Source organism: Aotus nancymaae, unplaced genomic scaffold (genome assembly GCF_030222135.1).
Source record: "Aotus nancymaae isolate 86718 unplaced genomic scaffold, 86718_ANA_hifiasm-v0.15.2.pri h1tg000062l, whole genome shotgun sequence".
NCBI lineage: Eukaryota > Metazoa > Chordata > Mammalia > Primates > Aotidae > Aotus > Aotus nancymaae.
The window spans coordinates 7,070,409-7,094,132 of NW_026988476.1; the positions used below are offsets into that span (position 1 = coordinate 7,070,409).

A 23,724-nucleotide genomic window follows, 5' to 3' on the forward strand; every position below is an offset into this window, starting at 1 on the left:
GATCGAGACCATCCCGGTCAACATGGTGAAACCCCGTCTCTACTAAAAATACAAAAAATTAGCTGGGCATGGTGGCGCGTGCCTGTAATCCCAGCTACTCAGGAGGCTGAGGCAGGAGAATTGCCTGACCCAGGAGGCGGAGGTTGCGGTGAGCCGAGATCGCGCCATTGCACTCTAGCCTGGGTAACAAGAGCGAAACTCCGTCCCCAAAAAAAAAAAGAAAGAAAGAAAGAAATCAGCAATAGATAAATAGCTGTTGATTGTACACATCCTCAAGCAGATATGCAATCAGTGTGTGTATCTCTGCTGTGATAAATTATACATAAATGGTGTTAGGAGTACTGGGTTACCACCTTGAAATTACTTCTTTCCAGTTCCTTGATTGATTACCCAAGCCTGAAACGTCCTGACTGCTAGAATCCAGTCTTGCTGAAGAGCTCACTGCAGTTTACCCTGAGATTTACAATTCATTATAATACAATTACAGTTCACAAGGGGTTTTTAAAAAATGTATGAGTGATTGTTTCCTTTTTGAAGGTACTGTACAAAAGATATCTTTCTCATATTTTCACTGAATAGTTAATGTGAGAAACTGTTGAGTGTTTTTTTTCGCACTCATGAGGCACACACTGACATGACATTTGTTTGATAATTCACTGAAGCAGGTTGTTAGAGTGGTCGTGGCAGTCTGGCACACTTTCAGACTAAAAGTATTTTCTTATCATGTGCAATTAAGGCTACATCAACAGAATAAAATAGAACAAATCCAATCAAGGCATTTCTTCCAATCTGCATTTATAATAGCTATGTAATTAACATGAAACATTTAAATGAGCTCTTTTATAATCCTATAGTTTTTGCTGATAAATATTTAAAAGACTCTAGCCACAATTCTACACTCAACTTCATCTATTAATTTAAGGAACTAATTACAATAAATTACAATAAGCTTAAGAAAACCCTTCTTTGTAATATGGAAAAACCATTTGAGAATGTGTCTTAAAACAATAAGACATATCATACAGGAAAACCAAAAATTTTCTGAAGGTTAAAGTTTACTTTCTGTTCGACATGAGATTTTTTTGTTGGTGTTTCAGCACATTGACTTTCACCCTGAATCATTATTATTTTTTCAGTTTTCAAAAGAGATAGGATAAGTTGAGCAGAAACTCATTTTTGTTGGAAAGACCCTGGAAGTGCTGCGTAAACTGCCCATGTACTGCTGTCTTGCTTCAAGGAAGGCAGTCGAGGGGTGGGGGAAGGAGAGGGCAGCTTTCCTGGGAATGGGAGGAACAGAACAGAGATGAGGCTGCCTGACCAACACGGGTTCTCCCTGCACTCAACCTAAACCTTTTCTCTATCCTCACTCCTCTGAGGTCCTGAGGCCATCTAAGTTCTAGAGCCACCGAGAAACCAATGGCTGTAAAAGAAAGTGTAAATAACAATGGCTTTCCCTAAAAAAAAAAATGGGTGTAAGATGTTTCTATTGTTTAGAAATCTTAGTTTGCTAAGTCATTAGAATGAGGATGACTAAACTAAGTATTAATTTGATTAGCATCTTTCTCATCATCTTGAAGAGAAGACTTCTCCTAGATCTTGGTGAGAGTTGACAAATACCCAAACGGCATTTGCTAATTGTCTGTTTCCTGATTTTCACTGGCTTGGGTGCTGTGTGTGTATAAGCAAATGTAATGCATGGATTTTAAATTCAAGTGCCTTGTTGAGTTTGAACTCTAGTTGTCAGTAATTAATTGGAGAGTAGCATAGTAATCGGAAATAGGAGCTCAGAGCTAGACAGTTCCAAGTTTGAGTCTCAGCAATACCACTTGTTACTTTAGTAAGTATTTTATCCTCTCCAATTAATCCTCACTTTATTAATTTGTAAATAAGGATAATAATATACTCTTCCTGAGGCTGGTGGCTTCTGCAGTGGCTCACACCTGTAATCCCAGCACTTTGGGAGGCTGAGGCATGAGGAGTGCTTGAGCTCAGGAGTTTAAAACCAGCCTGAGCAACATAGTAAGACCCCAGTCTCCACAAAAAATTAAAAATTAGCCAGGCACTGTGGCAAGTCTGTGATCCCAGCTACTCAGGAGGCTGAAGTAGGAGGGTCACTTGAGTCCTAGAAGGTGAGGCTGCAGTGAACTTGTCATCTTGTCACTGCACTCCAGCCTGGATGACAGAGCAAGAGCAAGACCCTATCTCACAATAAATAAATAAATAAATAAATAAAGAATCTTCCTCACAAGATTGTTGAGACTGTTGAGGTAAGTCAATGAACTTAGTCCATTGTAAGCATTCACTGTACATTTAGGTATTAACAATAATGGCAGTTATGCTGACAATCATAAAAATAGTTACGACAACAACAAAAAAAGACAGGTAATTTCGTTATTAGTTGAAGGCAGTGGCAATCAAAAGGTGGAGTTTGATTTGAGGAAGAGAAAGCTTCTTTTTTTTTTTCGTTCCTTCTGGCTGTCCTTTCCTTTTCCCAGAGTCCCAGACCCTTGTGATAAAGTCCACCAGGAATGCATCAAGAATGCAAGATAACAGGTCTGCTTCCTCTGAGACCCAACCAAATCCAATGCTTGGACTAGAGATCTTGTTCAGGCATAATGCCTCACCTAGGAGCTTTCCTCTCTGGAGCAGTAGATGCTATAAATTGGCCTCTTCCTTATCTCTCAAAGTGAGTATCCTGGCTAAGATCTCTCCATATGGCAAGTCTGTGGGCTCTAGAAATAAGGCCATATGGGAGCAAAGGCTAGCAATGGAGAAGCACATGAATTGAGCTTCTCCTTCTACATGGCTTTCCAGCCTAGAGAACACATTCATATATGTGATCAGGTGGTTGGAACACAGGAAGTGCTCATCACCTTTAGCCATTATCATACATGCTCAGCACTTTATAGTGTCATTTAATCCTCTCAATAATGTGTGAGATAGGTCTTATCATGACCCCTATTTGGCAGATAAGGAGAGTAAGGCTTAGAAGTTACTTGCCCAAGATTACAGAGTTAGTGGTAACAACAGAGCTCCAACTGAGGTTCTTTGGACTCCAAATCTGAACTTTTACACTCTTGGTGGTTCTGCCATCCTAACATATCTGATTGCTTCTCTCAGCAACCTTGTAAGGTAGACAGCTGGCGTATCTCATTTTTCAGGTGAGGAAACCAAGGATTGTTAAGCAACATGACTAAGATAAAATGCTGCTAATAAATGACTTAAGCAGAATTCTGCATCTAATCCAATGTTCTTTCCACACTCGTAAAAGAGTTTTAGAGTTTGATAATCCAACCATATAAATAACAGATGCATAATAGTACAAATACATTTTTTTTTTCTAGCAAATGGAGACTTTGGGATAAAGAAAACAGGAACTCAAATACCTATAAAAATTAGAAGTAAAAGTATGATAGTGTGTTTTCTTCTTCATTCAGGGACATTGTATTACACATATGTAAGCAAATATTTAATTAGAAAGGCAAAACATGACTTCCACTAGGATGCTTAAATAGGAAAATATAGAATCATTTTGACTAGATCTCTGTAAACACAAGGAATTTTACTAAACTTATTTGATTATGGGGCTTCCATTTAAAAACAAAATGGTAACTGATTACCATTATCAGCCAAATGATTCCAATAATATCCAACCCAGCAGGTCATCAGCCAAATGATTCCAATACTATCCAACCTAGCTCAGTTGCTTTCTAATATTTAGATTCACTCCAATTTTCATATTTAGTTACCAACTGTGGGCCAAATTGCACTCTAACTTTCCGGGTATACCTTCATTGACTGCACTCAAACTGAAAAGCATGGAAGAATACGTGGATCGGGATGACACTTAACAAATATGTTTTGCTTTGATTTTTACATGAACAGATATATTGATAATTTTTATATTTACCTATGAGAGTATTCTATAATGGTTAGGGGATATGCAATCAAATTTCTGTTTAAAAAGGTATTAAGAGGTTTAATTTAAAAAGCAGAAACTTGGCTGGGCACTGTGGCTCACACCTATAATCCCAGCACTTTGGGAGGCCAAGACAAGTGGATCATGAGGTCAGGAGTTTGAGATTAGCCTGGCCAACGTGGTGAAACCCCATCTCTACTAGTAATACAAAAATTAGCTGGGCGTGGTGGCTCACGCCTGTGGTCCCAGCTACTCTTGAGGCTGAGGCAGAAGAATCGCTTGAACCAGGGAGGTGGAGGATGCAGTGAGGTGAGATCTCGCCATTGCCTGGGAGACAGAGCAAGACTCTGTTTCAAAATAAATAAATAAATAAAAATAAAAAAGCAGATCCTAGGTGAAATAAGCCAAAGAGAGAAAGAAAAATATCACATGATCACTTATATGTGGAATCCAAAACAAAAAGTCAAATATACACATAGAATAAAACAGTGGTTACTAGGAGTGATATGAGGAGTAGGGGGATGTGGGGAGATGCAGGTGGAAACGTGCAAAGCGTTAGCAGGATGAACAGCTCTAGAGATCTAATGTCCAACATGAGGACTACAGTTAAAATTGTATTGTACTGGCTGGGCGCAGTGGCTCATGCCTGTAATCCCAGCACTTTGGGAAGCCAAATTGGGTGGATCACCTGAGGTCAGGAGTTGGAGACCAGCCTGATCAACATGGAGAAACCCCATCTCTACTAAAAATACAAAATTAGCTGGGTATGGTGGCACATGCCTGTAATCCCAGCTACTTAGGAGGCTGAGGCAGGAGAATCGCTTGAACCTGGGAGGTGGAGGTTGTGGTGAGCTGAGACTGTGCCATTGCGCTCTAGCCTGGGCAACAAGAGGGAAACTCTATCTCAAAAAAAAAAAAATTGTATTGTACTGTTTTAGGGATTTTTGTTAAATAAGTAAATTTTAGCTGCTATTGCCATACACACAAAAAAGTCACTATGTGAGATGATAGATATGTTAATCTGCTTCTCTATAGTAAACATTTTCCTATCTATATCCCATAACATCATGTTGTAAACCTCAAATATATACAATAAAATATATTTTAAAATACAGAAAAAAAAAAATTGAAGAGAGAGAGAGAAGATCCTTGGTGTAAATGAAGCTCCCAGACACCACTCTGGGGCACTGAATCCTTACTTTCTGAGAGCCCAGTACTACCAACAAATCACTGAGATGACCTGTGGCAGCCTGAGCTATTTTTCCTGGAGTTCTTCCATCTGAATGCTGACCATACCTGGCTCTGATTAGCTCATGAGATCACAGACAGGATTTTAGGCAGCAGGCATTGTTCCCTGGGTAAATACCAGTCAGAGTATGGCCAGTGGGTACAGGCTTGGGTGTGTCAGTGGATTTCCTCTGTCTCTAAGGCCAAAGAAGAGTTCTAGGCACAGTATGTCAAAAGAAAGCATGCTCCACATGTTTTCCTATGGAAAGGTGGATGGGTTGCATTTGAAAGCCAATGGAATATGGGTGTTGCACCAGATTTCATCACATGGCTGGAAAGCAAACCGGATGAGACTACACAATGGAGTGAATGTCCATATCTGGGCCTTCAGAGACATACTGCTTTGTTTGAAAAGGGGGGACCCAGTTGCTCCACGAAGGTAGGAAAATATGCTTGCTCTTCAGGAAATGAAGATCATCCATACTTTTCATTACTCAAATGAGGTCTTGAAGCATTTTCATACATTTGAAAAATTTAAAAATCAAAGAAAAACCTTCCTTTTATTTGAGAACAAAACGTAAGTGAAAGGAGAAGAATCAGGCTTTAAAAGTCCACATTTATAGTTCTTTTAGCTTAGATAGTTCATGAATTCATCATTACAGTTTGTTTTCATAGGGCAGGATTTTGAACAAAAAAGATACCCAGGTATAATTAGAGTCTATCCAGAGTGTAGGTTGGATGAACAGGTCTATTTGCAAACAACCAGTGAGTGGAGAAGAATTTGCGGTCGAAAACCCCTCCCAGATACTGAGCCACAAGGCTATGTCAATATCAAACTGCTATTCAATAGCCAGCCCTGGAGGAGCACAATGTCCTGCAGGTGAAGAGACGCTGACCCTGTCCCTTGCCCCTCCACTGATAGCAGAGCTGGGAGGAAGGATGGTGACAGTGCTGTGGCCACATGGGTTACAACTCAGGGAAGACTGGCAACAAAAAAGGAGGCTTTGCTTCTTTATGGTCCCAGAAACACTTTCTTTTGCTTTTCCCTTGAGCTTAATTATCCAGTTTTCTTTATTCCAACGAAAATAGTATGGTTGACTAGAAAGAGACATCTATGTTAATGTTCAGTTTTTTTAGAGCTAACTTTTTTGGGCTTTATTTTCTCTACTTTATAAAATGTGGATAAAGCCACCACCTTAGAGAGATAAAGAGATGATTTCAAATTATCAACTGGGTATGAACATCAGGAAAAGTGGAAGGGTGACCAGTGGTAACTAGTGGGATAGGGTTAGAGGGAGATGTTGGTGAAAATCAACTAATTTTTCTTTATATAGCTCTGTCTTACTTGCCTTATTAAAAAAGTATTATGTTAATGATTTATAAAATTATATAAATATTTTTTAAAAATCAAATAAAGGGAAAAACTCACATAAGGCAACTTGCAGAGTGTCTGGTATATAGTAGATATTCTGTAAATCGTAGCTATTATCATTACTTAAAAGTCTTGATTCTGAAAGCAAAAATCTAGGGTTCCTAGCACATTTGAATGGAAGACAAGTCTATTTTCTGTAAATGATAACAGAGAGACAACTTGGCTGCTGCCTTAGATATTATTGAAAGATAACTATAGGAATGGATTCATATGCATAATTTTCTCTTCTGCCCACAGCAATCATAAACTGGAAAGAAATAATTTCTGTACTGAATTGTTGCCAGGTAGTGTTTCACACAGTAATGCAGGAAAAATTTGAACTTAACCCAATACATCATCATAAATGTTGACATGCCCTTGAAGCTGGTTTCTCACACTATCTGTAAACAGGGCCTCACACTTACTCTCTGTAGAACTCAACTCCTCTCTCTCTTGAAAGAGATGATAACAAAATACAGCCCTTCAATTTACTTTATCAATATTAAGTTGACCCTATGTAATATAATAACTTTAGTTAAACATTTATTGATTTTCTATGGAGAACATACTCACTAAGCTTTGTGATATCATACATGATCTAGTTGGTCTCTATTAGATTATTAAGTTCCCAGGATAAAGTGTGTAGAATTATATCTACTTGAGCTAATTAAAAAAAGACCCCTGAGCTAATGAAAAAAAAAATTCCCTATCTTTAAAGATTTTACCATCAATTACACATTTGCTATCTGTTCATTTGTCCTTAAAATGATAATCAGAGCAAGGTAGAACACTAATTATTTCTTCCTTGGGCTGAACATCTTTAAAGACTAAAGAGAGGTAACACAGGCTTTTGCAATTTCCTATAGGTTTAGTTTCATATTTGGGGTGAGAATGATTATGTTCATGTGTAACGTAGATAAAAAATGACAAGAGTAGAAGAAAAACCTGTGCCCCGGCCACACATCAGAGGCAAATCCTATAGACCTCAAGGGAAGAAAAACATAACCCTTTAGCCAAATAATAACTTTGAAGTAGATTTCAAAGTGGAGAGAAAAACTGGGAAACAATTCATACAGATTTTGCTTCTGGGGAGAAATTCACATTTTCCAGGCTAGCAGAGAGCATGCCAGCCAAACACCACTTGGCTTAGCACAACTGATAGGGGACTTCTAGTTCTTATAAATATACAGATAAAAACCAATGCACCCAGTTTGGGGAGGTCCTGTAAGGACAGTAAGCTACAAAGTCACATTGGAAAGACTGGATATGGAACCATCTCCAATAGAGAAATTGTTGGGCAAGCTTAGTCCCAAGCCAAAGAGACAAGAGATCAGGACAACAATTTGCCTGGGTTTAGTTTGACGGATTGGGGGAAATTTGGGTCTATCCTGATTTTATCCACACATGTTTTTACACCCAGTGAACCAAACCAGAGCATGACAAAGCTGTGATTACTTTGCTCCCCACAGAAGGTCAAGCATATTTAAATTAGAGACCAGTTTTCTTTATTCACTGTGAAGTTTAAGATACTGGCCAAGACTCTGGTATTGGAATTGGAGGAAGTGTAGCAGGCATTATAGTCTTTGACTGATATGGTGGTAATTTAAGAAGTGGAGGTGAGACAAGCACACCTATTAAAATATTTTATACATAAGTTGGAAGCATATGAGGGCAGTATCATGAACTAAATTCACCACAATTTTTAAAAACAGTTTATGGCTAAACTGGGTAGGAGGCATACTTTGTGGGTAGCATACATCTGACTGGTTAGAGGATCAGAGGGGAGACCCTGGGACAGCTGGAGCATGCCCAGTACCCGTTGTTCTTCGGAAGTCCTGATGGAAACTGCACTTGCAGCTCCAGGACTCCAGTTCCTATCATTCAGCTGCCAAGAATGTAACAGGAACTTCTGCTCTATGCCAGTGCTGTACTTGGATCCTGGCTAGGGGGGCCCTTGCCCTGGACCCTGTGCTTCAAAGGGCACCATTCTGGCCCTCTGCCAGCCAGGCCTGCCCCACATGGCCAAAGGAACAGCCCACCCTTCTTCTAGACCATGCTTTCTGCACCTGGAACTGTAGCAGTTCCTTTATTCCATCTCTATCTCTCCCCCATCACCCAGAAGACTTTTGTATTATATTAAGTATCATATGGGCTACTGTGGTCCTTGGCTATCCTCCACTGCAGAGCCCCTCTCAGCTGCAGCAACTTCTTGCTGGAAGTTACTTGGGAATTACATGTTTAAAAGACCCCACTGACTAACCACCTCAGGCTCAAGATATAGGAAAATCAAAATACACTGTGTAGGACTCCATGGTGGTTTATGTCCAAAAGATGAGAGTAGACAGGTTGAACAGCAGACATGCTGCCTGAGAAATTCTCCCAATTGGCAGGACAAGAGCTACCTATCTTCAAAAATAAGAATCTATGGGGTACATGCTCTGTTTTTCTTAAAGGTGTGGTCAAGTCAGTTGGCCGTTCTGCATGTAGCCCATCCATTTGGTATTCTACCACAACTAGGAGCTGACTGAAAAGGCTGAAAATGAGCTTAGTTCATAACTTTCCATGTGAAGTGATTAAGAAGGCTTAACCAACAATTCATGTTAACTTTATACATCTATTCCAGGGGAAGGCTCTCTTGATTGCGGTAGAATTCTTCCCAAAGTGGCCTCAAATGTTTTTAGTTTCATTTCTAACTTCTGCTGCTAAGGGCTAGTTATTTACAGTAAATGGATATCCAGCTACTGCTATATGATAATGGACCCTTATCTCAGTTTAAAGACCTCATCAACAGGCACTGTAAGCAAGCTGCCAGTCCATAAGCCTTGATAAGGAATTCAGGCTGAATGGATGGCACTGGCATCTGAGAATGACCTAAGGCACACTTCGGGAGAAGACCATTGCTCAGTGAGCTGTGTTAGTCCCTACAACTGGAGTCAGCTGTGATTGCTTAATATTAATTGGGGAATTATCTCAAAACAAATCTGTCTCTATCTAAACTGACGGATTTGTAAGGTCAACTTGCATCTAGAAATAGTTATCATTGGTTGAATGCCTACCATTTGCCAGGCTCTGTGTTAAGACCATTGCATATATTAACACATTTAAATTCTCATAAAAAGCATGTTGTAATAATGATGACTAACGTTTCCTAAACCATCACTGCATACTAGATCATATTGACAGCTCAGCTTTATATAGTCTCATTTAACCCTCATTTGACTGTTTGACATGGCTATTACTATTATTTTTTCCTAACAAACAAAGAAACTGGGCTAGTGTCAGGGTAGGAAATGTGAGGTTGTCACATGTCAACAACTGAGATCTCCCTCCAGGGCTTGTGCTTCCAACCACTACACAGGTGCCTTGCTGTAAGGAGATGAACTGATCACTATCATTTCACCAGTGAGGGAACTGCAGGTATGCTGTTCAAGACCACACTGCTGGAGAATAGTAAAAAGTGTAATGAGAACTTCGGTGTCTCTCCCCACAAGATTGTTCTTCCTTTCTACACGGCTCTGATTGTATATGCTCTTCAGTAATTGGCAAACAAAGTTCAAGCTCTGTTAGAAATTACAGAGTAGGACAAATGGGGGTTCTGTTCTTATAAATGAAATCATGGCACATGAATTATGCAAGGTTGAGCCCCAAGATAGGCCAGTAAGTCATTCCCACCTGATCAGCTGAGAAGGTCTTCCCTGAAAGCAGGGCTTGATCTTGGCAGAGCCATTAGAAGGATTTCCTCTGGATAACATACTTTTCTTTAAACTGTTCTGTATTTTCTAAATTTTCTACAATGAGCATGCATTACTTTTGAAAGTAAATGTTCATAGACAAAACATGAATACATTCTCATGTTAAAACATTCAATATCACAAAGCCTTTCTCTTAAACTCTCACCTTCTCCTCCTCTATTCTAATCTCCTCTCCAGAGGTGTGGACTTTAGTATGAATTCCTATAGACCTGAATTATCCTATATAGAAGTTACTACACATGTGGCCATGAGGACCTAAAATGTTTTAGTTGAGATGTGCTGTTAGCATAAAATATACACCAGATTTTAAAATTTAGTGTAAAAGAAGAATGCAAATATCTCATATAATTTTTATGTCAATTACACATTGAAATGAAAAATTATGGAGTCAGTAAAAAGATCAGTGGTTGCCAGGGATTAAGCTGGGTGGGGAGGGATGAATAGGCAGAACATGGAGGATTTTTAGGGCAGTGAAATTACTCTGTATGATATTATAATGGTAAATATATGTCATTATACATTTGTTCAAACTCATAGAAGGTACAGCACCAAGAGTGAGCTGTAATGTAAACTATGGACTTGGGTGATAATGATATGTTAATGTAGGTTCATCAGTTGAAACAAATGGACTGCTCTGATGGGGGATGTTAATCATGGGGAAGATGATGCATGTGTATGCATGTGTAGGGGAATGGGGTTCATAGGAAGCCTCTACCTTTTGCTCAATTTTGCCGTGTACCTAAAATTGCTCTAAAAATAGTCTTCAGAAAAATGAATATACTGGTTAAATAAAATACATTATTAAACTAATTTCACCTGTTTCTTTTTATTTTTTTAAATGCAGCTACTAAAAATGTGGCTCATATATTTCTATTAGACAGCACTGCTGCTCTAGAGTCTAGATTTTTAGTGCACTTATACATACATATTTAAGAAATATATATATATTTTTGGTGCTTTTAACATAAATATGCATTACTTTTATGCTTGGATTAATTTTTTTAAGTCAAATCTTTAAAGGCAATAGACATTAAATTAATTCTTTTCTTCTTCAATTTCTCTTCATCCTCTTCTTCCTCTTTCTCCTCATCTCCGTTTTATACTTAACAACACACAAAGCCTTAGAGTGAAGAAAGCAAGAATTATTCCTGACCATACACAGGCACAGGTTACCTAGGGGTATCTATTCCCTTGTTGGATAAAAGGAGCTAGTCAATGAAGAAGGCTTTGGGATTATTGAGTCCTAGATAAAAGACCTACGAGATATTAGCATAAATAATCAGCAGTTATTTTCTAAATAACTAGATCCAAATATTCTATTCTTGCCATGTCATCTCTTTTTCTCAGACATTTTCTACAACAGGCACAATCCCATTACTGTCTGTTGAGTAAAAGCACCTACTGCTTCAATTTGATCAACATTGCCCATAATGCGCCGCATCAAAACACCACCTCATTTCAGCTACTGAATTCTGCTAGTTGTTGTAAATAAATGCTGATGCGGGTGACCTATGTAATCACTACTTTGCTAAATTCTAACTAAAGTAACTTTAAAAATATCTTATAATGCATCTAGTAGATTTTATTGTAAGTAAATACCTGATAATGTCCAGTTCAGTGATTATGCAAAAGAAATGACCCCAAACAAGCTCCTGCTACCCCTGGCCCCGCTTTAAAAAATAGCTAAATATACATGATTTACACAGACTGCATTTATGTAAGTGATGAACTGGTGGCATGTACACATGCAGCACATTCTTTTGTTGGGCAGGAAGCGTGTTTATTGTGTTCTAGCAAGTCATTAGCAGATTGAAAACATTAGCAGCTCTTACTTGAACTCAGTGCAGAACCTCCTTGAAGGCAAAGGAGAGAAAAAGAACATTAGCATGAGCCAAGGTGCTGTGATAACTCATGAATTTCATTCCTGTGAGTGCCCTTTGATGCTCTGTCCCATTTGAGTCCTTGTGGTTACATGCTGCCTAGTTAGAGAACTGCAATTGAAGTCCTGTTTATTCCTTTGCCTACTCACTGCTGCTTCAAGTCAAGCTTCCCAAGCGATAAGATGGAACACTGGACAGGGGTCTCTGCAATTTTCTTCTAACTGGTAATTCTCCCAGTCTAACAAACCAAGTTTGCCTTAAGCAGATACCATGGGAACTATTTTAAATGCTCCATATTGATAAGACACTTAAAAAATGTTTCCTTGCCCCTCCCCCATTCCTCACAATCTTTTTCCTTCATTCAAGAAAGAATAAAGAGAAAACAAACTAGAATACAGAGATTTTCAACTTTTTATAAAGTGCTATGTATCATTGTATTTAAGATAATCTTTTTAAAAGTAAAAAAAAAAAAACTGCCCCTGAATTAGGATTGACTTCATCTGAGTAGATACCATCTGCTATAACAGCCCAACCCTGTCCCCCCAGGTCTTGGCAGCTAAAGGTGAGTAGGACCCCCCTTCCTTCCCCATGCCCCTGCCTGAGAAGCTGCCAGGAAGCTCTCAGGCAGCATCAGCAGGCAGGAAGTGGGGTGGGAGTGAGGGGGTCTCCACCCATTAGCAGCTGCTTAAGCAGTAGGCAGGGGAACTTTCCTACAGAAAGATCCAGGTCAGCAGATACTCCAAACCAATTTCTACCACATGCTACCCAGTTGTGGAATTAAATTAAAATGCTAAGAAGGGATCTGGAATGCCAATTCCCTTGTTTTCCCCCTACTTTGTGCCTGGCACCCAAAAGAATAAAACAAGAGCAGCTGGACTTGGCAGTTGAAAGGGAATTATTAGGTAACTGGAAGGAAGTGAAGGCAGCACACACCAAGGAATGCTGTCCGCACAGACGTCATGTGCCAATGATGAAATGTCAAGACCCATCGTTGTCCACGTGGTGACGTCTAAACACGTTTAGTAACTTGCTCATTTGGATTTAACCAAAAGACAAGTTTGACAGATTATCTGAATCTTTCAGGGCGGGTGGTGGGTGTAGTAGGGAAAGGAGTGAGGTCATTTTTTAAAAAGCAAAATAATGTTATCACCTCAGTGGTTTAGCTGTAGTCCATTCTAGTGCAATGTGAAAGAAGTTTTGCCAGCAGCTGGGAAAATATTTCTAAATAAGTCATTTCAGATTACGATAGATCTCTAAAATAAAAAATTAATAAACAAGTGTTTGTCCATTAGATCTCAGTGCATTTTTGTTAACACTTTACTTGCAGGAGATATTTGACTTTTTCTTACCCTATTTCTTTAACAATGATTTACTATGGCTTTAATAAGTGGGTAAAAGTTGGGTCCATTGTTTCACATCCATACTTAAAAATAAGTTTTTATGGCTGGGCATGGTGGCTTACACCTGTAATCCCGCACTTTGGGAGGCTGAGGCAGTCAGATCACCTGAGGTCAGGAGTTTGAGACCAGCCTGACCAACCCATGGAGAAACCTTGTCTCTGCTAAAAATACAAAATTAGCCAGGCGTGGTGGTGCATGCCTGTAATCCCAGCTATTTGGGAGGCTGAGGTAGGAGAATCACTTGAACCCGGGAGGCGGAGGTTGTGGTGAGCTGAGATGGCACCATTGCACTCTACTCTGGGCAACAGGTGCGAAACTCCGTCTCAAAAAAAAAAGTTTTAGAAGAACAGAAAGCCAAACACTGTATGTTCTCACTCATAGGTGAGTGTTGAACAACGAGAACACGTGGACTCAGGGAGAGGAGCATCACACACTGGGGGCAGTTGGTGGGGGAATGGGAAGAGACAGCAGGGGGTGGGGAGGGAGGGGAGGGTGGGGAAGGATAACATGGGGAGAAATGCCAGATATAGTATGCACCTAAAGTAAAATTTAAAAAAAAAAAGTTTTTACATGCCATCAACAACATTAAATGGTTACCTCTGCAAATTTGTTCCGATTTGCTTGCAAGCCAACTTTTACTACCTCAAAAGGGTTAACTATGATGGCTTCTGTTAGTCCAGATCCCAATCCAGCAATGGCGAATGTCTAGAAAAATTAAATCAATCAGTACTTTAAAACAAGTTATCATGTGTACAGATTTAAACATCCTATTCATTACACCGTGCAGCTGAACGTTATAAAGAGAATGGAGAAACCTACATAAATGCACCATATACCATTACTAAACAGCTTTAGTTCTTGATTAGATGCTGACAATTCATGAAGAAGAAATTACAGAAGCCACAAACCACATCCTAACAATTTCAAAATAAAATGTCAAAGTTCCATCAACAACGACTTTTTCCTTTAACAAAAAGCAAGTTTGTTTTACTGATTTAAAGGTGGATACTAAAACATCTGCAAATATAACAATTAAGAGAATTTGTATTGTAAAAGGAGAGCTTCATTTTTAAACATGTACTTAAATTTCTTTATTGGGCATACAAGAAATTCAAGGAGCAGAACCACAAATAAAATGTTTCTAAAATGTTAAATTCAGGTAACAACATAGCTGGCAACGTTTAACTCTATGGTCATGTTTTTAGAGTCACTATTCTGGACTATTAACAAACAAAATTTATTTTTTATTTGTCTTTTCCCTATTTTAAAAAACACAGGTAATTGACATAGTCTTCTACACCTAAAAGTTTATATCAGAAATGGCTAGAACAGAAATGGCACAGTTGGGAGCTGAGGTGGGATTATCACTTGAGCCTAAGAGTTCAAGGCTGCAGTGAGCTATGATGGAACCACTGCACTTCAGCCTGAGCGACAGAGTGAGACCCTGTCTCAAATTAAAAAAAAAAAGAAAGAAAGACAAAGAAATGACTAGGTTATTCTGAAGGGCTCAAATAAAATCTAGAAAACTTATTACAGGGTGACTGTATGTCGAGTTCTTATTTGCTATCTGTTAAGAATTTCTGCAATAGGAAAGAACGATTTTTTCTAGAATTTTCCTCTAGGTAGAATGCTTATGTGTTTTCCAGAAAATCTGCATCAAAAATAAACACAATTAAAAGATGCACACACAAGACAGAAAAACAAAATGAAATAAAGCCCCAATCTCCAAAAGAGATGTTGGAAAAAAGGTAATTATTTAGTGCTGAACCTCCCATTCCAGGACAAGAAGTAGTACTCTAGACAACCAAGAGAAGAATAAAACCAATGAAGAGCAAATAACAGATAACTCTTATTAATGGGTGCTAATATCTTCTAAATAGGAGACTAAAAGAGAGGAAGAAGCAGAAAGGAATGTTGTATAATCTTAGAAAGAGAAGCACAGAGGCAGGATCCAGACACAGGAGGTCTGGGTTTAGCTCCAATTCTAGTACTCATTGGCTGTGTGACTAGAGCTGTAACACACAGTAGCCTGTGCATAGGCAAAGGTGCCCAACCAAGGATGTGTGGAGGCTGGAATCCAGCTTGCCCCTAATTTGCTAAGAGAAGCCCTGGAGAGGCATCAGTCAGGAGAAAGGGCGCCTTTCATTATTCACACAAAGGTGCCATTGGTGCTAGCTGTGGCTCTGTTGTATAAATTGCTGAATCTCTATGAGCCACAGTTTTCTTATCTGTAAAATGGAGATGATATCTAATTTTCCTGCTCATAAAGTTACTTTAAGGCTCAAAATAATGTGTGAAGCCATTTCATATAGTGCCATGTAAACACCATTGTTCTTGTTGCACACAGAAAAAGGAAGAACGGCTGGACGCGGTGGCTCATGCCCGTAATCTCAGCACTTTGGGAGGCCAAGGTGGGTGGATCATCTGATGTCAGGGGTTCAAGATCAGCTGGCCAACATGGTGAAACCTTGTCTCTACTAAAAATACAAAATTTAGCCGGGCTTGGTGGTGGTGGGTGCCCGTAATCCCAGCTGCTAGGGAGGCTGAGACAGGAGAATTGCTTGAACCTGGGAGGTGGAGGTTGCAGTGAGCCAAGAACACGCCACTGCACTCCAGCCTGGGCAACAGATCAAGACTCCATCTCAAAAAATAATAATAATAGTAATAAAAGGAAGAATGAAATTGCATACAGATTCTAGGAGAGAGAGACTCACTGAGGATGTTTTCATTTCATCTCCCTTCATTACAATTTTAAACATACTTGTATAGGATAACTTACCAAATATTTTATTCATTTATCTCAGACTTCCATCTTGGAAGCCAAAAGTGGAAAAAAAATACTAGTCTCAAATTCTTCTGACTGAGAAAGCTAAAATCCAGATGTCCAGGTTTTTATTACTTACTATATGCAATCTTCCAAGTAATTCCCTTTTTTGTTCTTCTATAAAACTTAGCTACATTTGCTGTCAGAACTAGTGTTCAGCAGTCCCTTGTCAAAAGAATTGATCAGATATCAGGAGATCATGTTACGTAGATTGTTCCAGAAACCTACATTTACTGTTGGGTTTCCAGTCTCCTAGGCTTTTCATGTGAGAGCACCAGGGGACATTTAATAGCTGTTTAAATGTCTAGGCATATCACAAAAAGTCACTGAAATAAATGAGTTCAAGAAAAGAGAACTGTACACAGTTTGCATGCATTTGGTTATGGTAGCTTCAGTGACCAAAAGCTTTTCTATTTCAATTCTCAAGAGTCCAAAGACCTACAGTCTCTCACAACGTACCAATGTTTGACACAAGAACAGCCAGCTGGCCCCCTAGAGACCATATTTTATTGTTTCTCACTAGGAAAGTTTTAATCCTCTTTTCACCAAGCTGTTTCCAAATTTGTTGCTGAAGAATTAAAAGAAAAAAATCTTAGCTAGTTTTGAGATTCATGATATAACTGCTCCTCTCTAGGAGGCCATGCCTCCCAGCCACCTTGTATAGGCAAGAGCTGGACGGGACCTTGCTTTGTCATAACAAAAAGTGATGCTATTAGGTTTCCTAACAGGATCTTTCCTAGAAAAGGGGCATGTATGATTTTTAAAAAATAACAGATACTTCTTCTTGGACAGTCTATTTGGCATATTCTCAAATATTATCCATTTTATTAGGTAAATGAGGGCATTTTCCTAGAGGCTGGAGTACACTGACAATTGGTGGGCCAATGCAGATTTTCTTTTGCTTTGTTTTGCAGACTTGGAGGGAGACATCAGTGCATTTGCTCTCTCCGGGGCTCCTGTTGCACACACGTTTGTAGAAGCCATTTGGTCAATACAATTAACTTCTGTGAAAAGTCTAGCAAAGTCACCAAGAAGAAGAGGAATGGTGTAGGTAAATGTTCAAATCACCAAGTGAATTTTGTGTAATAAATGAGATATGTCGTTGTAATATCACAATTCTCCCTAGCTGAGTTGTTTACAGTCATTCTTATAAAAGGCCCTTCAGTCTGCATCTAACCACAGAGTGATTTTATCCCAAGGGCTCTGAGGTCTTATATTTACTACAGCTGGTGCAAAAGCTGGAAAAGTGACCTGTTTGGCATATTGACTTTTTCATAAATAGGTATGTGCAGTATGTATGTAAACATATACATGTTTTGGTTTAAAAAGAGTCTTTGATAAACATACTCTTTATTTCATGTTCTTGACCATATCTCATATGGAGCCTTTCTAGACATATCATTATTATCATAAATTCATCACTGGGAGCTATAAAATAGCCAAATTGTGAGTTATTAGGAAGATGGCTTTCAACAAGTAGCTGAACATTGAATAACTCAAATTCATATTTTAGTAGCTGGGCTTGGGGAATCAAAAGAGTTTTTGTTACTAGATTTTGCTTTATGAAATAACACACACATTTAAGTATAATAAATACTCTCACTTACCAATGCTGGTGACAGTGACACATATCCTAGCAATTTCTTGTACTGCTCAAAGGTGAAAAACTGTGAAACAAAACCAAACCCACAGATTTATAACAATTTCCTGCAACAAACTCTTTAATTGACTCAAATTTCTTTAGTAAATCATTACGTTAACCAGCATTTCAAAAAATGATAAACTATCTAATACAGTTTTTAATCCTGTCTTGGGTAGTTGCTATTGGATCTTTCTTTAACATTCACAGTTTCAAATGCAGTTATAATAACCTACAGAAGAGCTGATGAAATCCTTTAGAGCAGTAAATGAACCATACAACTTCCATTTACCATGACCATTTTCAGTTTCCCCAGACATCAATAGAGTTCTCTCTTATGGCACTGATTCAACATTATAGGCCTAGAAACCTGACGTCTTTGGTCTCCTATGTTTTCTCTATGAACTGCTTTCCCAGTGAAAGCCCAATTTTCTAACACACTTGTAAAAAGACATCCACTTTTCAGCCTTAAGTTGCATTTCTATTGTGGTGTCTCCCCTCTGCTCCATGGAATTGAAAACACTAAATAATTATAAAGATGCCATGATAAACTAGGGAAGAACCCAATGAGGTTATCTAGACCATCCCCTGCCGTAAAAGGCTGTCTTCAACCTGAATGAATAAAGAGAGCTGCTAATTCCTTCCTTCAAAACTGATGGTGATAAAGATGCTGGTGATGATTTGTTAGATGAATGTATTGTTAGTTTCTTCAGTAGATGATGTTTAGCATAATTTTCTCTGCAAACAAATTTCAATGGAGGCAAAACTAATCAATTGCTTCATATAATACATATTTCCCCTTCTTTCTGTATTCTACTTTTTGAGCAACAACTCTGCTTGAACATGTTTTGCTCCTGGGTACTCAGGAGCTGTCAATACCACTGATAAGGCATGTTTTTAGGTCCTGCTAGAGACTGATTCTCAAGACTCCGAAAATGATATGGGTATTATATGGTCCCCAGTATTTTCTACTCTATTATTTTATAGCCCAGTAAAATGGGGAAAGAACGCAAAATCTGATTTCAGAGAAAAAAATACTCTGCTGTTAGGAAGAAGTAGCTCCTTATAGACAGCTTTAATGAGTGTTTGTGCAGCCCGAGAATCATTTTACTCCAGATACATTTTGATTCTTTTCAACACTCAGGAACTACTTTTGTGCCATGGTCTTTTAAATGTACTATGAATGTAGAATTTCTAGAACCAGGATTCATTTAATTCACTCATTTAATAATATTATTAGAGACCTCCTATTCTAGGAGAAACCTCTGCCTACTTGAGCTAACATTCTAGTGGCTCGTAAAAGCCCTGAAACTATCCTGGTGTTAAAATAGTACTCACCAGGGACCACCACTTTTTTGATGAAATATGCATTAGAAACCATTAACCATGGAAGGAAAAGTGTTATAATCTTAGGTTTTTAAAATAATTTATTTTTCTTCATTTTTTTGATGGTCATCATCATCACTTTGACAATCACCTTGCTGGCATTTTGAAGTGAGCTGTGCTAGAGCTGATTCCAGGTTATGCTAATTAGCTGTGAAAGCACAGGAAAGTTGCTTAACCTTTCTAACTCTCAAGAACACAAAACTTACCTTTTAGAGTTATCATTAAATAAGATAATTTAAGTAAGATTCCCTGACAGGACTGGCACAAGTGCGACTGTTGAAAAATCTTAGTTTTTATTCTCTGTCTTCACTTAGGTTACCAAAGGAGTCATAGATGCCTTAAGTATATGAGCACTCCTCTCAATGCCCTGGGACTGCTGAAGCTTTCCAGTCTGGCTGGTGGGAACAGGCACTATTCCCAGCCCCATGTGACCACTGAGCGCTGTTCCCTTGAAGCCTTTTGGGCGGTTCTTTCCCAGGCATTGGTAGTTTCCTCATAGACATGCACTGGTCAATACTCAGCTGAACACTTGGGGGGTCCCTCTGCAGACCTCAGGAGTTCTCTCTTTGTGCAGCCTGCTCTTCCCTGTTCCTTTGTGCAGGTACTCTGTCCTGTGGACTCTGGCTGCCCTGCTCTCCCCTGCTTTTCAGCTTCTTCTCAACCCAGGGAGTCCCCTGGGCTCTGCCTTGGTTTCCCCTCCCTGCCCCAGGGCCTGGAAAGTAACCCAAGGCAGTAAGCTGTGGCATCACAGGGCTCATCTCATTTGTTTTCCATTTCTCAGGTATTTCCAGCCTTCATCATCTGATGTGTCCAGTGTCTTGAAAACTGTTATTTCATACTGGTCCCTGATACTCTATTTCCACCAGGAGTGGAAGTCTTGGCCCTCCAGAGACTCTGAACAGTAGATGTGGGAAATTTCTCTCTCTCTATATTTCTTTGTTTCTTTCTGTTTCTTTTTATATATGTTTCCTTTATTCATCCAATATCAACTGAAATCTACTATGTGTAAATACTATGATTGGTATCAGTATATTGCAGTGAACAAATAGCCTTCACAGTTTATAATCTCTTGTGAATTTAGTTAGCATAAGGCAGTCCTTGAGAAACTGAACATGGGAAAAGTGGTATTTCTGCATGTGTGAAGCTCAAGACTGGACCCTGAAGCCTGAACCATGGTGTCACTCATCTCTGAGGGATCAGTTGATCTCTCTCAAGTCTTCATTTCCTTTTGCTAACTATAATACTAATTCTGTCTAATTCATGAAAGGAGAAGTTTCATCCACTTAGCATCAGTTAGTCTTATTATTTTAATGATAAAGCTTATTTCAAAGAAATAAGCTTTTTTTATGTACTTTTACATAAAAACTTAAAATTGTCTGTTTCTGATTATGGTAATGATTTTAACTAAAGTGTCAGTACACTTTAGTATTTTAACTAAAGAATACACACACACACACACACGCATGCACAGATATACCCCACAGTCTCTGAATTTTTTTTTTAAGTAAACTTTGATGACATACAATGAAGCAGTTTATGATGTATGAAATCGTTACAATCAGGTGATTGCTTTCCTCACAAATCCTAAGATAAATATCTATAAAATGAATGTTTTCATAAATTGTGTTGAAAAACTAGGCTATCCATCTGGCAAAGATACACTTAACTCCAAGTTATACTTAAAAAGCCAACATACTTACCATATGTCTCAATAATTTTAAGGTAAAATCTACTTGAAACAAGATGTCTGGGACACATACACCATATCCAGTTGCCCAAAAGTTCATCTGTTAACCATTGTTCTGGCAGAGAGCATTGCTTTTGTAAAATAGAGACTAACTCCATTTTATAAAGCTAAACTTTTTTTTTTCTGTAAAAAATTGTTCAGTGTTGATGTCTTAATCCCCTTAAAGTTTAAATTGTCTCCAACATATAATATTAAGAAAAAATATTCCAAGAAAAGCTCTAATTGTAATTTACTTTGTTTACACATGTAAATCACTGAACAGATGAATCTATCATTCCATGCAGATAAAGCGACTTCCCTTTTGAACAGGAACTTTGCTCTGTTTGTTTACTTGGGCAATCTTTTATCGAGTAAAGCCATTTCATAATTCAATTCAGCTCTTTTGTGTACTTTGGTGAACTTATTCCAGATTCTCTACTGTGATTCAGATCCTTATAATTAAATTTGTATTGAAGTGATATTATAAAATCACAAAACCTATACCAACAAAGAGGATAAATTTAAAGAGAAAATATGTCTAAAGCTTTGTTTTCCAAATTCTAGACTTGAATTCAATCCTATTAAATTGCCATTTTGACATAATATAAAGGTTGGATGTTTGTGTGTATATGTGGGTGATTTTATCGTAATTTCAAACCGGTCACCCTCTTGAACTTACTTAGCAAAAGTATATGAGCTGTTCCCTCTTGCCTTTCAGGACTGCCGGGAATACAAACTGAGTAATGTATGTGGAAAAAAAAGCCTTATATTGCTTGGAAAGGAAGTCTTTTAGTTTAGGTTATCATTATTATGGAAGAACAAAGCCTTATTTGGTGATGTCAGTGGTGTGGGGGAGGGGAGCAATGATGATCAGAGTCTCTATGATCAGGACTTTTGTCTGAGAGAAGACAGTAGTCAGATGGAGTTCTTTTGCCCCTGGATGTTCTGCCAGATCTCCCTGTTCCTCTTCAGATACTGAACTAGCAAGTAGTATATAAACCTCTACAGTCATGTGGTTAAGTAAATGGAAATCAGGGTACTGGAAGTAATAATTTTTGTAAGAACCAGAATAGAGAATTTTAACAGAGGAGACTAAGGGGTAAAATGAAGTTGGCATGCCAAATAAATACACTATGTGAGAATCACATATAAACAAATATAGTATATTGGTTTACTCTGTTAATAAAATGGGAATGATTTAGGGAGAAAGGTTTTTCTTCATCTCCTCTTTCCTCTTCCCTCCCTCTCTCTTTCTTCAATAATTATTTCTCCAAAGGAAAATTTCCGAGTTGCTTTGAAGAAAGGTCCAAGTTATTTTGTGGTTTACTAGTATTTCCTTCACCATGTCGCTTTTTGAATAATTTCCCCATTCGAATGGAATGCTTTTACCTGATTAAAAAAATCTACAAATTGATCTACATATTTGAGAGACTGACTGAGTCTAATTATAATAAAAATGATGCTATAATTTCTGCATTAAGATTTTTAGTGCTTTATATTTAATTCATTTTAATGTCTTAGAGTTTGTTGTGCTGACGCTATTATGCACCCGTGCTTTTGCTTGGTGGGAACGCATGCAATGCTTACCTTCACTGCTCTTTTTGGTGTTTCAGCCAAGATAGGTGGCAGAATTCCCTTGTAAAAACCAAACAACCTGTTGGAGAAATAAAAGATTTTCTGTGAGTAAGGAAATTAGGAAACAAGTATTTCTGACTTTGTTTAGATAAAGCAACTAATCCGAAAGCATTCTCAATTATTCAACATAGCATACCAATCACGAACTCTTCCTTTCATTCCAAAATAAAGAAATAAATTCTATGTCTATTAGCATTACGACATTCAGAAGATGAATACATGATACTGAGATAGGAGCCCCTTAGGTAAGTCGCTAAACATGATCATTAGTTGTACCTTAATGATGAAGCTGACCCTCCTTACTCTAAGGACTCTTGAGTTTTTTTTCTCAGTTGTGTGGCAGGTAGCTTCAAGCTATCTACAGTCCTGCATCTCCTCCCTTGTTGTAACCAAATGAAGTTATGATTATACCTGAATCCATTAGACTGTACCTTTCTGAGGCTAAGAAGCTGATGAAATTTTCAGTTTTAGTTTTACTAATACAAGGGAGCTAACAAGCTCTGTGGGTATGGTACTAGGGCTTCTAGCCCTGTCCTAAATTAGTCAAAATTTTTAAGCTTCCTTAATGGCGATGGAAGATGGTCAAAGAGGGCTCACTATAGGACTGTGTGTTGACAACAGAAGAAATGCCAGACTCCTTTGCTGATATGCAAAATCACAAGGCATGGGCCAGTTTTCTTTTCCAATGTTCATAGGCCCATGGTCACATAGTCAGATATTTTTAGAAAAAAAAAGAGTGACATATGATTAGATTTATAATGAGTCCTCATTTATTTCTTATTACATTTTAGAATTCAAAATTGTAAATTCCTTTGTCCTGCAATCTTCATGTACATGCCATATCTTCATTTCAAACCTTAAAATATATAAATAGAAGAGAATATTATGCATTATTTTCTGAGTAATCGTTTTTCCTGATGAGTCC

At 38.3% G+C, this 23,724-nt stretch overlaps 1 protein-coding gene across 5 annotated transcripts in view; it reads right to left on the bottom strand.

Annotated features, from left to right (window-relative positions):
- Positions 1–23,724, bottom strand: part of SLC25A21 (solute carrier family 25 member 21) — a 516,565-nt gene that overhangs the window by 32,992 nt on the left and 459,849 nt on the right. For all 5 annotated transcript variants that reach the window (XM_012469187.2, XM_012469203.2, XM_064365802.1 and 2 more), the window contains 3 exons: positions 22,752–22,818; positions 18,021–18,080; positions 14,187–14,294 (listed from right to left, as the gene is read on the bottom strand). In XM_012469187.2, the coding sequence (XP_012324610.2) occupies positions 14,187–14,294; positions 18,021–18,080; positions 22,752–22,818 (235 nt within the window). The remainder of the gene's footprint in view (positions 1–14,186; positions 14,295–18,020; positions 18,081–22,751; positions 22,819–23,724) is intronic.